We start from the raw sequence: 13,839 nt of genomic DNA, 5'->3' as shown, positions 1-13,839 counted from the left end.
AGCAAAAAAAAAAAAAAAAATCAATTTAAATAGAGCCATTCATTTTCTTCTTCAAGTTACAATAAAACTTTTACAGCTTCCCCAGCATTTTTTTTTTAATCCAGTCTTTAAAAAAAAATTAAACACAATGTACAAAAATAGAGCTTCTCCCTTATTTTTAGTGTAAAAATATTCCTCTGGTACAGTCTATCTTTTGTAGTTTATTTGCATGACAGTCTTTGTCTATCTTTTAACTGGGATTGGTGGGTCGTATCCTCCTAGTCCTCTTGGTCACTGTGGTATACTTGAAAGGTTTCTGTAACTCCACTTGACCCTTTGGGGATCTTTTCATAAAATGAACATCTTGCTGGTTTTCCCGAGTCTTGGGCCCTTTCCGGGGCCTCCCTTTTTTGGTGAAGCCGACGTACCAGCCTGAATATTTAGCAGACATCAAGGCCGTGTAATTGTTCTCTAGGACTTTCTCAATGAAGACACATTCTTTGCTGGTGCCATCTGGCTGCAAATAAAATAAAATACAGTCAATAATTTGTAATTGGTTATGCAGTGAAGACATATTTTGATGTTTGTAGCAGCAATTGCTGTAACTGTTGCAGCTTCTTTTACAGCAGTGGTTCCCAACCTTTAGAAGCTCACGGACCACTGAAGCAGTAATTGGAATTGTCATGGACCGCATGCTGCTGTGGGTGGTGTGGTCTCCATCCTCTCTGATGGTCCGTCTCCCCATGGACTATCAAAAAGGACAGAGAATGGACCACCCACAGCCACAGCTGACACTTCAGTTACTGTGGGCAGTGCTTTCTCTGCCCTCTTTGATGGTCCATAGGAGATGGCTTGCTTGGCGAGACACTGGAAGTGATCACGGGTGATTTTTTTCCTGAGACCTCGCGGACCACTTCTCAGGGTCTCGCGGACCACCTGTGATCCACGGACCACAGGTTGGGAACCAGTGTTTTACAGTAACAGAAGACTAGTGCAAAAACTTTTCTGGATGAATAGTCAGCAATTTTTATAGCATTCTATAGTGTTCAAATCACTCTTCATGTATTCTCTTCCAACATGCTCTTATAATATCTTACAAAACCTTGGGTCACCTATGGGTCTCCACTCTTGGTGGCATATGTCCAAGGAGAGGAATGGGGCAGAGAGCTCCTCAATGGAGAGGATAGGATCTGGCATGCACCATTGCTGCCAGATCCACCCCCCTACCCTGCTCCTCCCCCTCCCCATCCAGTTTCACCCCCAGCCTGCCCCTGCTCTACCCACACCCATAGCTGGTGGGCATGGTGGAGTCCAAAGATGGAACTGGGACACTGCTGCCTCTCATGGCAGCACAAGGTGAATGGCCACTCACAGCACTGCACATGTCCTCCCTGACCATTTGATGACAGTGGAACTGACTTCCACTGTTGTAAGTCCAACAGCCTAGCAGCCCAATTCTGGATAGGATTGGGCTGTTAGCCTTCATTTTTTAAAACCATTTTAAAAACCACTAGCGGTATGCAGGCCATACCGCTAAGATCTTGGAAGTCAGACACAGCACTGAATACGATTATCACTAGGTTTGGAACTTCAGTGCCCTCGGTTTTCCCGTGGCTAGAAAAACCAGGATTATGCAAAATAGCAAAAGTGTCAAAGTAAACTATGAGAATTCATGTCAACGGGAACAATTTGTGCAGGTTGCAGAATTTAGCTTTCCTTGGCACAAAACCTTGATGGTTTGGGTGCAGATTTTGAAATATTTTGCAACACAGTGTACAAACAATGCTGCATATTGCAACGTTACCTGCCAGTAATGAATTGGTTTGGCTCTTTTCAATTCCTATTTAGAAATCAATCCAGAAAGGGCAACTGCATCATTGTCATTATGGCCAGATTTTCCTAAGTTTTTAAGGCTGGTAAGAATCTACCTCTCTAATTATAGCAGGACATTTCCTGCTCTGCTTAAACCTTTTCAGATGATTCATAGCTGCAATCATATGTGATATTAAGCTTGAAACAAAAGGTCTCCAAATATTATGTATATTTTACAGTGCCATAAAGTTTGCATTAGAGTGCTGGTTTGAGGGCAATGAGTAAAGAATTCCAAAAATCAAAGCGCAATAATTGAACAAGGTTAGGGACACCGCCTTACAAATCACATCCACTTGACTATCCGATTTATGTACTGAAGAATTCATGTACACTGAATGGAGACATCAAATGCAGCTCACCTTTTTGACTACCCATATTCAACTTGCCTAAATAAAAATTGCATTGCTTAGAAATTTCTGGAGAGCATAGTCAATATTTAAATATTTCCCTCATCTAAGTCAGAAGCAGAAAGAAAATTCTTTCACCTCTCCAGAAGGGATACGTTGATTCCCTGTCGGAAATATACAGCATAACTATAGAGAGATAGTTACAGAGACCTGAAATCATCTCTCAACTCCTGCCCTTTCCCCTGATAGTTTAGGTCACTCAGCCTTTTGACACAACTGCTAAATCAGCATGGGGCATTCATTAGATTGTTGGGCTGTGAAGGGAACCAGGTAAAAGAAACAGATGAGTGATGGCAGTCAGGAGGCAAGTAGGAATGTGAAAGCATTACCATTCCTGATAAAAGTTTATCTCTTCAAGTCCCGGACTTGAGCAAAAGTTGTTTTTTTTTTTTTGTTTTTTTTTTTTTAAGAAATCAAGTTCTTTACACTCTCACATAACACCAGAACCAGGGGGCATCCACTAAAATTGAGTGTTGGGAGAGTTAGGACAGACAAAAGAAAATATTTCTTTACTCGGCGTGTGGTTGCTCTGTGGAACTCCTTGCCACAGGATGTGGTGATGGCATCTGGCCTGGATGCCTTTAAAAGGGGATTGGACAAGTTTCTGGAGGAAAACTCCATTACGGGTTACAAGCTATGATGTGTATGTGCAACCTCCTGATTTTAGAAATGGACTATGTCAGATGCAAGGGAGGGCACCAGGATGCAGGTCTCTTGTTATCTGGTGTGCTCCCTGGGGCATTTGGTGGGCCGCTGTGAGATACAGGAAGCTGGACTAGATGGGCCTATGGCCTGATCCAGTGGGGCTGTTCTTATGTTCTTATGTTCTTATTTGCGGCAGAGAGTTTCAATGTCCTTAATTTGTTCCTGTCCTGCTTGCAGTTTTGTATTCCTATGCAACAGATCAGTAAAGATCAAAGCGCTGATGAATGACAAAAAATCAGGTGTTGGCTCACCTACATATAAGCAAATATATGTGAGAGGCATTCTAGTGAGATACAAGAAGCTGAACCAGATGGGCCTATGGCCTGATCCAGTGGGGCTGTTCTTATGTTCTTAAGAAAGAAAACAAAATGGCAGAAATTATTTCATTTCCTCCACAAAATGGTAAAAGATTCAAAATTCACACAAGCATTTGTCCAAAATAAATATTTGATATGTCTACTCAAACCTGAGCTGAGAATGAGGCATTCACCAAGCTAGGCTTCTTCAGGGATCATGTCCATAGCTGTGGACATTGCACATCGGATAGGAAATGAAAGACAATGAAAAGTGTGATTGGAGAATCTAACATGTTTCTCCTGAGCTTTCTGTAACTCTAGTTAAGCAGAGCACATCTTATACACACTTACATATACACAAGTGTGTAGATGCAATCCTATACACACTTACCTGGGAGTAAATTTCATTGCACTCAGTGGGACTTACTTCCGAGTAGACATGTCTAGTAATGTGCTGTCAGCCAATCAACAGCCCAATGCTATCCAACTTTCCTGCGCCAGTGCAGCTGTGCCAACAAGACATTTGATGTATCCTATGCTAGGAGGGCAGTCACGGAGGCCATCTCAAGGTAAGGGAATATTTGTTTCCTTACCTTGGAGCTGTATTGCAGCTGCATTGGTGCTGGAAAGTTGAATAGGATTGGGCGCTTAATGTGGGAGAATTTGGGGCCTTGCAGATAATTGTTTAAAAATCTGAAGTCTTAGAGTTGGTATTAGTATAGTCCAGACAGAGATCTGGACAAAGGACTTATCCCTACTCCCATTTGCAAGGGCATAGACATTATAGGAGGAGAAGGATAAGAATATCTGGTCACAGCAGGGAGCAGGTGACAGGCAATGTTTAGTCTTTGGTGACTGGCAGATACCTGCCAGAACTTGTTATTGCTGACCCAGGAGAGAAGAGCCATAAGAAAAGAAAGCTGTAACAATCAACCATCATGAAACTTGTGCTGTGAAATGAGGACACAATTCTTGACGGTGCTGGTTGACTTATGAGAAACTGCCATGGGCAAAAGTCTGAGATGAACATCTTCTTTTGACACCTCCCATATCAAATTACTGAAACATTCAGAAAATATAGTCCTAATTTTTAAACTGCAACTAGGCAGCGAAGGATAAGCCTGTATGACTGAAACACTTTTAAGATAAAGCAACAGTGATAATATTCACCCTACGCTACAACAATATACTGAAGGGGCATCGTATAGTTGCAGTTTCTTCCCTATCATACTTTGGTTTGTCTATAGGGACCCTGGTAGGAATGGAGAGAAAAGGAGAAGGAAGAGTGAGCGAAGGAAGAAAGGGGAGGGAAAGACAAAGTGAGGGGAGGGAGCAATAAGAAGAAAGGCCTGATTCAGAGTTTGCAAATAATCAAGTTTAGATGTTTAAATCTTGCTTGCCGCATTTTGCCTACTACGGACCTGTTACAAAAGAAGTGTTCTCTGTAATGGAGGTATAAATGCACAGTGGGCCACATCTGACCTGAAACAGACCCAGCTGAAGAGGGTCACTGAGCATGTCTCTCTCAAAAGGCCCTGAAGCACTTACTGGATTGTTTGTGCAGAGCATTTGGTTAATTATCTCTCAGGTAGTAAACACAGAACATCTTGAACTGATGCTCGGCAAATCTGCTGAAACATTTGTTGCCCTTAGATTTACACTCCCCTGAATCTGCTGATCCTCCCCTCTCCACACCTTTTACAGTCCAATTTGGTCTACTTCTGGCTTTGCTTTCAACATTTCAGGTTCTCCAACTGGAAGGGATCAAAGGATAGTCTTTTGCAGCACAAATGTTTTCTCCAAGCACAGCCTTTCATTTAGACCACTCAACACTTGCTGTTCAGAGGTAATTCTCTTCGAATTTCAGTGGCACCAGACAAACTGTGTCTTCTAACCACATATACACTCCCATGATTTCCCATGATTTCAATGGGATTTACTCCCAAGGAAGTGTGCATGGGATTGCAGTCTGAGCCAGCACTGAACAGGAGCAGCAATAACATCAATGTTCTTACTTCTTAGTAAAATTTTTAAAAAAACAACATTCAGCCACCTGAAAAGCTTTATATGGGAAAGGGGGGGCAATGGATGCTTTTGTGCACAACCTGATGAAACTGCAATTCTGAAATGGACTTCAATGTGTCAGTCCATAGCAAGCCTCTGGTCTCTGCACAAGCAGGTCTCAACCTGATTTCTCAACCAAGCACAGATTATTTGGAATGTACAATATGATTGTAGAGAGAAAGGGCCAAATTTTCTAAGTAAATTGTCAGGTACATGGCATGGTTTTATAAGTTAGTCTGAATCACTGCATAAAGCCTCAGACTATCTTGTTCTCCAAAGACTTGTGCTTATTCTATATTTGGCATGTATTCAGCATCATGTGTCATACACATTCTCCATAGTCTTTCTAATAACCCTGCAAAGTAGGCCACCATTGTTATCTCTAGAGTGTAGGTTGGGGGACAGCCTGAGGGGATAATGGCCTGCTTTAAAATGGAGATAACAGAAAAGCAATTTCTATACAACTGTGATTTCATCAAGATCCTTTTTCTGCAGTGTTCTATCCACCCACCCATATCAAGTTTGCTTCTCTTCCAGAGTTTTATCAATGCATATTTATGCACTGATACTATCTGGGTTGAACTGAAGGAACAGAAAGTTGCAGCAAACTGTGCATCCACATTGTTCTGGAGAAAATCCAGATATCAAAAATGGAGCAATGGGGAACTCCTAATCCTAATGCATTGATTCCACCTCAGCAACAAGACCAAGTAATTTGGAACTCCAGAATCCAAGGGCAAATTTTGATGTGAAGGATTCTGGAAATTGCTAATGCTGGACATTCCTATTTTCAGTGCATGGTGGTTACTCTTTAGGATGCAGTGCTGGTTCTGCTTTGCATTTCAGTTCTTGGGAGTGCCAAGAGGCCATTGGCAATCCTGGCCTCAGTACCACCCGGGGCCAAGATCACAGGCTGCCACCCTCCCTCTGGGAGAGCTGCCACTACCCCCTGTCTCTTTTCCAGAGACCCAGGGAGGCAGCACACACCCTCTCCAATCCTCCAAAGGCCTTGTAAAGGCCTTGGAGGGCCAAAAAACATCAATTACGGTTTCACGGAAGAAACTGGAAGTGATATTTCAATGACCTCAGAAGGCATTCTGAGAGCTAGGGGAGCCTCCTACTTGAAAATGGAAGTGATTTTTTTAGGCCTTCTGAATCCTTTATAAGGCCTTTGGAGGGTCAGGGAAGCAGCATGCTGCCTCAGAATGCCTCTGGGCTTTTGCCCTGAGTGGCTTGAGGGGGGCATCATGGGAGTGTGGATGGAGGCACGGCGCCTCCACCCCCCCCAGCCTAGCGCTTGGGGCATTTGCTCCTCATGCCACTGCAAGAGGCCAACAGATAACCTCTTAAGTTTGTATTTACATCATATGGTACAGCTTCAGTGGTTTAAATGACCATTCTTTAGTGCTTTCAAGCTTAATTTACATGAATTTCCAACACACATCATTTAACTTGAAGAATTTCCAAACACCGAACATTGTGCACATTCACAAAAAAGATCACAGGAAGCTAGGGTTGCCAGGGTACAGGGAGATATAGCAAGGAGATTTTCATGCATGCTGCTAGATTTTGGAACCTACATGTTCCTGTCTGGTTGAATGCATGGGGGGAGGGATTCAGACCCATCAGCACAGAGCATCTATATGCGTTTATACTGAATCAGGGCATCATCATCATCATCATAAACTTTATTGGTATCCCGCCCTTCTCCCATTAACACATATATGCATAAATGGCATATATAAAGATGACTGATGAACATGAGCTTCTTTTTTGCCACTTGGGGCATGGTCTGCACATGCAGAAGAATGAGGTCGTAGAAACCTGAAATGGGAAACTACCACTCTAGACAGGTGAGGGATGTCATTTCGGAAGGCTTCCCATAGTATGTATAAATAAATAAATAAATAAATAAATACATACATACATACATACATACATACATACATACATACATACATACCTCCCCGGCAGTAAAAAGCTAGCACATCAGACAGATGCCAGATGCAAGGGAGGGCACCAGGATGAGGTCTCTTGTTATCTGGTGTGCTCCCTGGGGCATTTGGTGGGCCGCTGTGAGATACAGGAAGCTGGACTAGATGGGCCTATGGCCTGATCCAGCGGGGCTGTTCTTATGTTCTTATGTTCTTATTCTAGAATCAGTCAGATTCTAACCCAATCCTGCTTGCAGAGAATTTTTTTGTTTTTCATTCACCCACCCCACTGCCTGAAGTGGTGAAGTTCGTTCTACCATCCCAAGACTCTACCACCTAATTCAACAGGATATGCAGACCAGATTGTTGTGACACTGGATGCGTCACTCAGTGTGAACCAGGCTCATAACCCACATGAAGAATCCACTGTGCTTTAAACACAACAGTTTAATTTTTTTTTTTTTTTTTTACAAAAATGGTGAATGGAAGGAAAATAGTAGCTGGTACTGTTCTGCAAATGCTTACAGAACAGCTTTTGCAGGGCTATAAGAGAAAGCACTACAATTCTATAGCATAATTCTGCATGTGCAAGTGGAACAACATCTTCAAGTGAAAGTTCACTTTTTTCACATAGCGCACAAGATGTAAAACAGCACTTCCATAAGCAGTCATTACGTTCTGCTCAAGGAAGCGTACCTTCGGATCAAACCCCCATGTTTTTCTTTACCCTAAATTCTCTGTACACCACAGGAGTATCCAATAACATTCTGAACCTGCCATATCTGATGGTTCAGTGGAAGGGAAGGGGCAAGAAAAACAGCTTTACTGCAGCATCAGAATAATAACAATTCATAAATCTTTCCAAAGTCTTGGCAGATTGTTGTGAATGTCTAAGATAATGGTTGAGATGGAGCTACATCTTTTGCATAATGAAGCCATTGCATCAAACTGTCATTAGAATCTTTGGTTCTCAGCTGTCTGACTCCATGCCAAGACATCCTGAAAATATGACCACTGAGATTTCCCCATGGTCTCTGCATTTTCAGCTGCTTCACAGCACTGTAGGCCAGGCCATCCCTAACAGTAAATGAGTGCCAAGTGTTACTCATTACATGCATTCTTCCTCCAACATACTGGCCTCTGAACCTGAAGAATCCTTTGAGAAACATACTTGGGAGTCTTGGCAGAACGCTCAGCAAATATGTCAGAGGGGCACTGCAACAGCTGAAAATGCTCCTAGGGAACCCCCAATCAATCAATTGATCAATTGATCTATCTATCCATCTATCTAATTTCTAACCTGCTTCTAAATCAAGAGTCTCAAAGTGACTTACCAAAAAAAAAGGTAAAAACAATTAGAAACCACTAAAAACATACATATATAACAGAGTAAGACAAAAGAGCAGCTAAAATTGATTACATTCCTGGACAAATAAAAAGGTCTTTGTCTGGCACTGAAAACTTCTCATATTAGGCCCCAGGCAGGCAAGCTCTGGGGAGTGTGTTCCATAATCAGGGCATACAATTAAGGCTGCAATCCTAACCACACTTTCCTGAGAGTAAGCTCCATTGAACAAAATAGAAGCTGGCAAAGGGTGAGTTAGCACTGGCCTAGGGAGGCTGGTGGGGTGGTGGTGGTTGGGGAGGGTCGTGGCAGGGCAGGTGTTTCAGTGTGGGGGAGGGTAGGCTCATAGCCAGACCTGGCCTGGGAGGAGAGTAGGGCTGGTCTGGGCAACCTAGGCCATATCCTAAACCCCCTCCTGAGTAGCCTGGCCTTACACTGGACTGCTCAGATCTGCACCAGTGAATTTGCCGGTGCCGATCCAAGTAGTCACATTGGGGTGGCTGTCACATGACATGGTCTAAAGGGAAATAAATTCCCTCACTCTGATTTGCACAGCAGCCACCTCCTACCCTGTGCTGGACACAGTACAAGCCAGTTGGCCAACTGTTCCAGTGCAGGATGGGATTGGGTTATAAATTAATCAATCCATAGGTACAACTTCACATGTTGGATTAACACACCTACACTAATGTAAGCATAAATGTGAGTTTCCTTGCATGAATGCGCTTAACAAAGATGGTTTGGGGGTCCAGTGTGCAAAAATGTGGCTGCTTCAGTCAAAATATAACTGAATAATTGAAACTTTAAAGTTCCTTACATGAGAGTCATTGTTCCTCCCTCACCTATTCTGCCCACCCCCACCTTCCTTCCATCCCCTGAGCGAATTTACCAGTGCTGGGGGCTGTTGATGGGCCATTGGTATGTGGTTGCTTAGCATTTCCAGTTGTGCAAAATAGTGTGTCACCTTTTGCAACAGCCGTAAATGACCTTGCACTGCAGGAATGCTAGTTCTGGCAGTGCACAGTCCCCATAGGACTGAGCATTAATCCTTTATTTTACACCCTCCATGCCTTCTCTCATTTGCTCCAGTGTGGATAGGTTCTTTCTTAAGACATGATTGTGAAAGCTGGACATTAAATGCTCAGAAATTTCTCCAAAGAAAGCATTTGCAGTAGTAGTAGTAGTAATATAATTAAAACCTAAATAGGATAAAACAGTTTTAAAGGGGGAGGGACCCTTAACTGTTCCAGAGCACTACAGAGAGCTAACTTGAAATATTTTCATACATGAAGTAACCTGAATAACAATGTCCCCATTTGGGCCAGGGCACATTTTTAATGGCATATTGAATGGGAGCCTGGAGATGGGGAAAGAGTACCTATGCTGATCTCATGTGCTGCATGATCAGGGTGTAAAGCGTCCACCAGAAGCCTAGCAAACATTGGTGCAAAGTCATCCCATCACTCAAGGCCAGGCTAGCCATGAAGCTTGTTTGTATCAATGTTGAATGATATGGTGAGGGGGCAGCAGTTTCAGAGTGTCTTTCACCCCAAGTCATTTGCTGCCACCACCTCTCTCAACATGGACATGAACATAAGAACAGCCCTGCTGAATCAGGTCAAAGGCCCATCTAGTTCAGTTTCCTGTGTCTCACAGTGGCCCACCATATGCCTCAGGGAGCACACTAGACAACAGCAGACCTGCATCCTGGTGTCCTCCCTTGCATCTGGCATTCTGAGGTAGCCTACTTCTAAAATCAGGGGGTTGCACATACCCATCAGGGCTTGTAACCTGTGATGAATTTTTCTTCCAGCAATTTGTCCAATCCCTTTTTAAAGGCATCCAGGCCAGATGCAATCACAACATCCTGTGGCAAGGAGTTCCACAGTTTAAACACAAACTGGGTAAAGAAATTACTCTATATGGGGCTGCATTTGCAAGTGAAGACAGTCTATTAATTCATTACACACTGGGTAAAGAAATATTTTCTTTTGTCTGTCCTAACTCTCCCATTAATGAATGTCCCCTAGTTCTGGTGTTGTGTGAGAGGGAAAAGAACATCTCTCTATCCACTCTATCCATCCCCTGCATAATTTTCTATGAATCAATCATGTCCCCCCCTTCAGGCGCCTTTTTTCTAGACTGAAGATCCCCAAACACTGTAGCCTTACCTCATAAGGGTGGTGCCCCAGCCCAGTAATCATTGTGGTAATGATCCACTTCATAGATCCACTTCCTTAGTGATCCACATCCTTACCAAAGATGACTTTGCATCAAGGAGTTCCTTCATTCAAATGGTCCCTTTAAATAAAACCAGAAGTCTCACACTTCCTGGTTTGTGACAACTACATGATGAAGCATGGTATGGGGCTTCTTTTTCCGCATGCCATGGCAGAAGTGACAACTGTGGATCCAGGGCATCCATATCAGAAGAAATCCCCAGTCACACCATCCCTGCCACCTCTGAACTGTTACTGAATTTAATCTGTGGCCCTTTTACTCTACCAAAGAAAATAGATAGAAATAGAGAAGGAGTGCAGATGAGGGCAGAGAAAGGGCAGTCACTCAGAATCCCCAGGGAGCATTAAAAATGTTTTGCTGTTTTACACTGACCGTCTTTAAGCTCTGCTCTCCGATTCGTGTTCCATTCTCCTTTCCGACTCCCAAGCAGGTCAAGTTCTCTGCTGCATCTTTGAGGAAATCGCATGCTCTACTCCTCAAGGATTTAAGAAACTCCGATGACTAACACTTCTGCCTTGTTCTAGATATAGTTAAACCAAAAGTATCCCTTGTGATTTACTCTATTGTCCCACCTACTTAGGGAAATGAAGAGCTTCCACTGAAATCATTCAAAGTACTGTTCAAGAAAGATGCAGCTCCGATAAGAAACATGAGAATTGGGCCGGGGGGTGGGGAGAGAATTTTGTTCCTGATTTGGCTGAAGTAGCCAAATTCCGACCCTCAGTAAACCTTCCAGTATCTATCGGCAAATCTGAAGCACTTTGAAGGCAGCACAAACTGCAGATAATATAAAACAGCTTATAGCAGAAAGCTTAAATATTTACATTTTTGTTCTACTGCATGTCAGGTTGACATTTTCTAACATGTTAAAACTACCTGGCAGGGCAACCAAACTGGAATTCAACCACAACAAAAAGGGCACTGTTTATATACCTTAATCACTTTCATTTAAGAAGTATGTGTCTACAATCCATCTCAGTGAACACACAAAACGTGTGCCCTACAAAGCAGATTCCTACACTTACTCCTGACAGTCACTGACTGAATATTCTGAAGATCTTTGAATGATAGCAGCAGAGTACATGAAAAATCTAGTCTCTTATGTCCTTCAAAATCCATTTGATCAAATTACCATAGATGGCTACAATGTTGCATTCTGCAAATGCTGTAATATACCGACAAGTTCTACTTCTGACTCAGATATGGTAGTTCCAGCGGTACGGACAATTATAAAAACCTTATAGCCCTTTCTATATGATTTATATACAGGCAGCTATGCATGCAAATCTTTGTGCAAGATTGCTGAAGAGGAAAAATAGTGGCTAGCTGTAGAAACTCTTGCATAAGCTAGCTGGAGGTTCAAGAATCATTATGGGTACACATTCGGATATGAATCAAAATATGCATTGAAAGCAATGAAGAAGAAAGACTCCATTGTTCCAGTGCATATTCAAATGCACATCCCATTGAAAGTGATGGAGTAGCTAAACAGTATCTGCATTTCAAATCTGCATTCTGAAGTACATTCCTATTGATATCCAATTTGGCTGTTTCTGAAAGCTATATCAGAAGTATTCTGTTGAGTTTCCATACCTATCTGAGATCAGGAGCAGAACACAGAAATAAAGACATTGATCTCACACTTGCCTTGTTTCTTTCAGTTATCCTTTATTCTAGCACACTGAGCCTAAGTGCACATGTGTTTATTTTTGAAAGTGACACACTTGTACTGCAATCCTATACACTCTTACTTGGGAGTAAGCCTCACTGAACTCTATGGGACTTCTGAGTAGGCATATGATTGCATTGACACTCATTCAGAAACAGATTAGTTGTACAAAATATAGACACATGCCATTAAAAAAAATGAACAGGTGACTCTTCAATGAAATCAAACTTGAGCGATCTGAATTATCATGTACACTCAACTCAGAGCCCAATCCTGAGCTCTGTGTGCCAGCTTACCACTAGCGCGCACTGTCACAAAAGTGCCGTAAGGCACGTTTGCGGTACTTAGCCCCAGCCCAGCACTGGAGTTAGCCTAGCTTGAGCCCACGCTAGGCTAGCGCTTGCAGGAGGCAGCAGTCACCTGGACCACCAGGCAGCAGAGAGGTGAGTGGAGGGGGTGGGGGGAGGCAGGGAGGAGGCGTTCCAGTGGGGGGAGAGGGGGCAGAACCAGTGGAGCTCTGTCAGGGGTGCTGTAGAATTGGGTAGCCCCATTGCAAGGCTACTTTACTCAGGAGAAGAGGACAATGTTCCCTTTTCCCAAGGAAGCGGTGACAGCTGTCTGGGTGTGTTGGTTTCTGCAGTAGTTGTTTTCACCACCACAGCAGCCCTGTGCTCTGGGCAGCTCAGGATTGGGCTGCCCGTCACCTGGTCTTTCCACCTCCTCTGACTTTCTCACCTCTTTTCTAGGCCATTGGTCACTCTCTCAGATATAGCTGCCATCCTCAGCAACATTTAATTCCAAAGATGGAAGATTATTTTATCTTTTAAAATAACCTGTCAAAGCACCACTGAGAGTAGCTTCACACATAATGCAGGGGTTAGGGGTGGGTATGCCCCATGTTAGCTTTTCAGTGACATGGTATCTTTATAGCGCAATCCTAGGCAGGTCTACTCAGAAGTAAGTCTCATGTAGTTCAATGGAACTTACTCCCAGATTCGTGTGCATAGGATTGCTGCCTTACTCCCAGGTAACTGTACACAGGATTGACACCTCAATGTGTTACCAAAAATGATTGAAAATGCATGTTTATGGCATGCATTTGTATGTGTGGTGGTTTGTTGCAGAACGAGGACTTGCCCCCTGTGGGGTTTTTTACATGAGGGAACAGTCAATCGCAAAATTTCCCATCTGCCTGAAACATATTACTTCAATGTATAAGAAAAGTCCATGCCATCTCCCATATAGTCCTTCACACTCAGTGCTCTTTTTTCCATCATGTATTCATTCCTCTTTTAGATTTTTTTCCTGAAAATGCACCCTTTTGATA

General features: G+C 43.0%; 1 protein-coding gene across 1 annotated transcript in view; it reads right to left on the bottom strand.

Annotated features, from left to right (window-relative positions):
• Nucleotides 1–229: 229 nt before the first annotated feature.
• FGF18 (fibroblast growth factor 18) overlaps nucleotides 230–13,839 on the bottom strand; it is a 132,929-nt gene continuing 119,319 nt past the window's right edge. Inside the window, 1 exon segment of the mRNA XM_066639214.1 lies at nucleotides 230–496. Within this exon segment, the coding sequence (XP_066495311.1) occupies nucleotides 230–496 (267 nt within the window).

The sequence above is a fragment of the Tiliqua scincoides genome, chromosome 1, assembly GCF_035046505.1.
Source record: "Tiliqua scincoides isolate rTilSci1 chromosome 1, rTilSci1.hap2, whole genome shotgun sequence".
Classification (NCBI taxonomy): domain Eukaryota; kingdom Metazoa; phylum Chordata; class Lepidosauria; order Squamata; family Scincidae; genus Tiliqua; species Tiliqua scincoides.
This window is presented reverse-complemented; position numbering and strand designations above follow the sequence as displayed.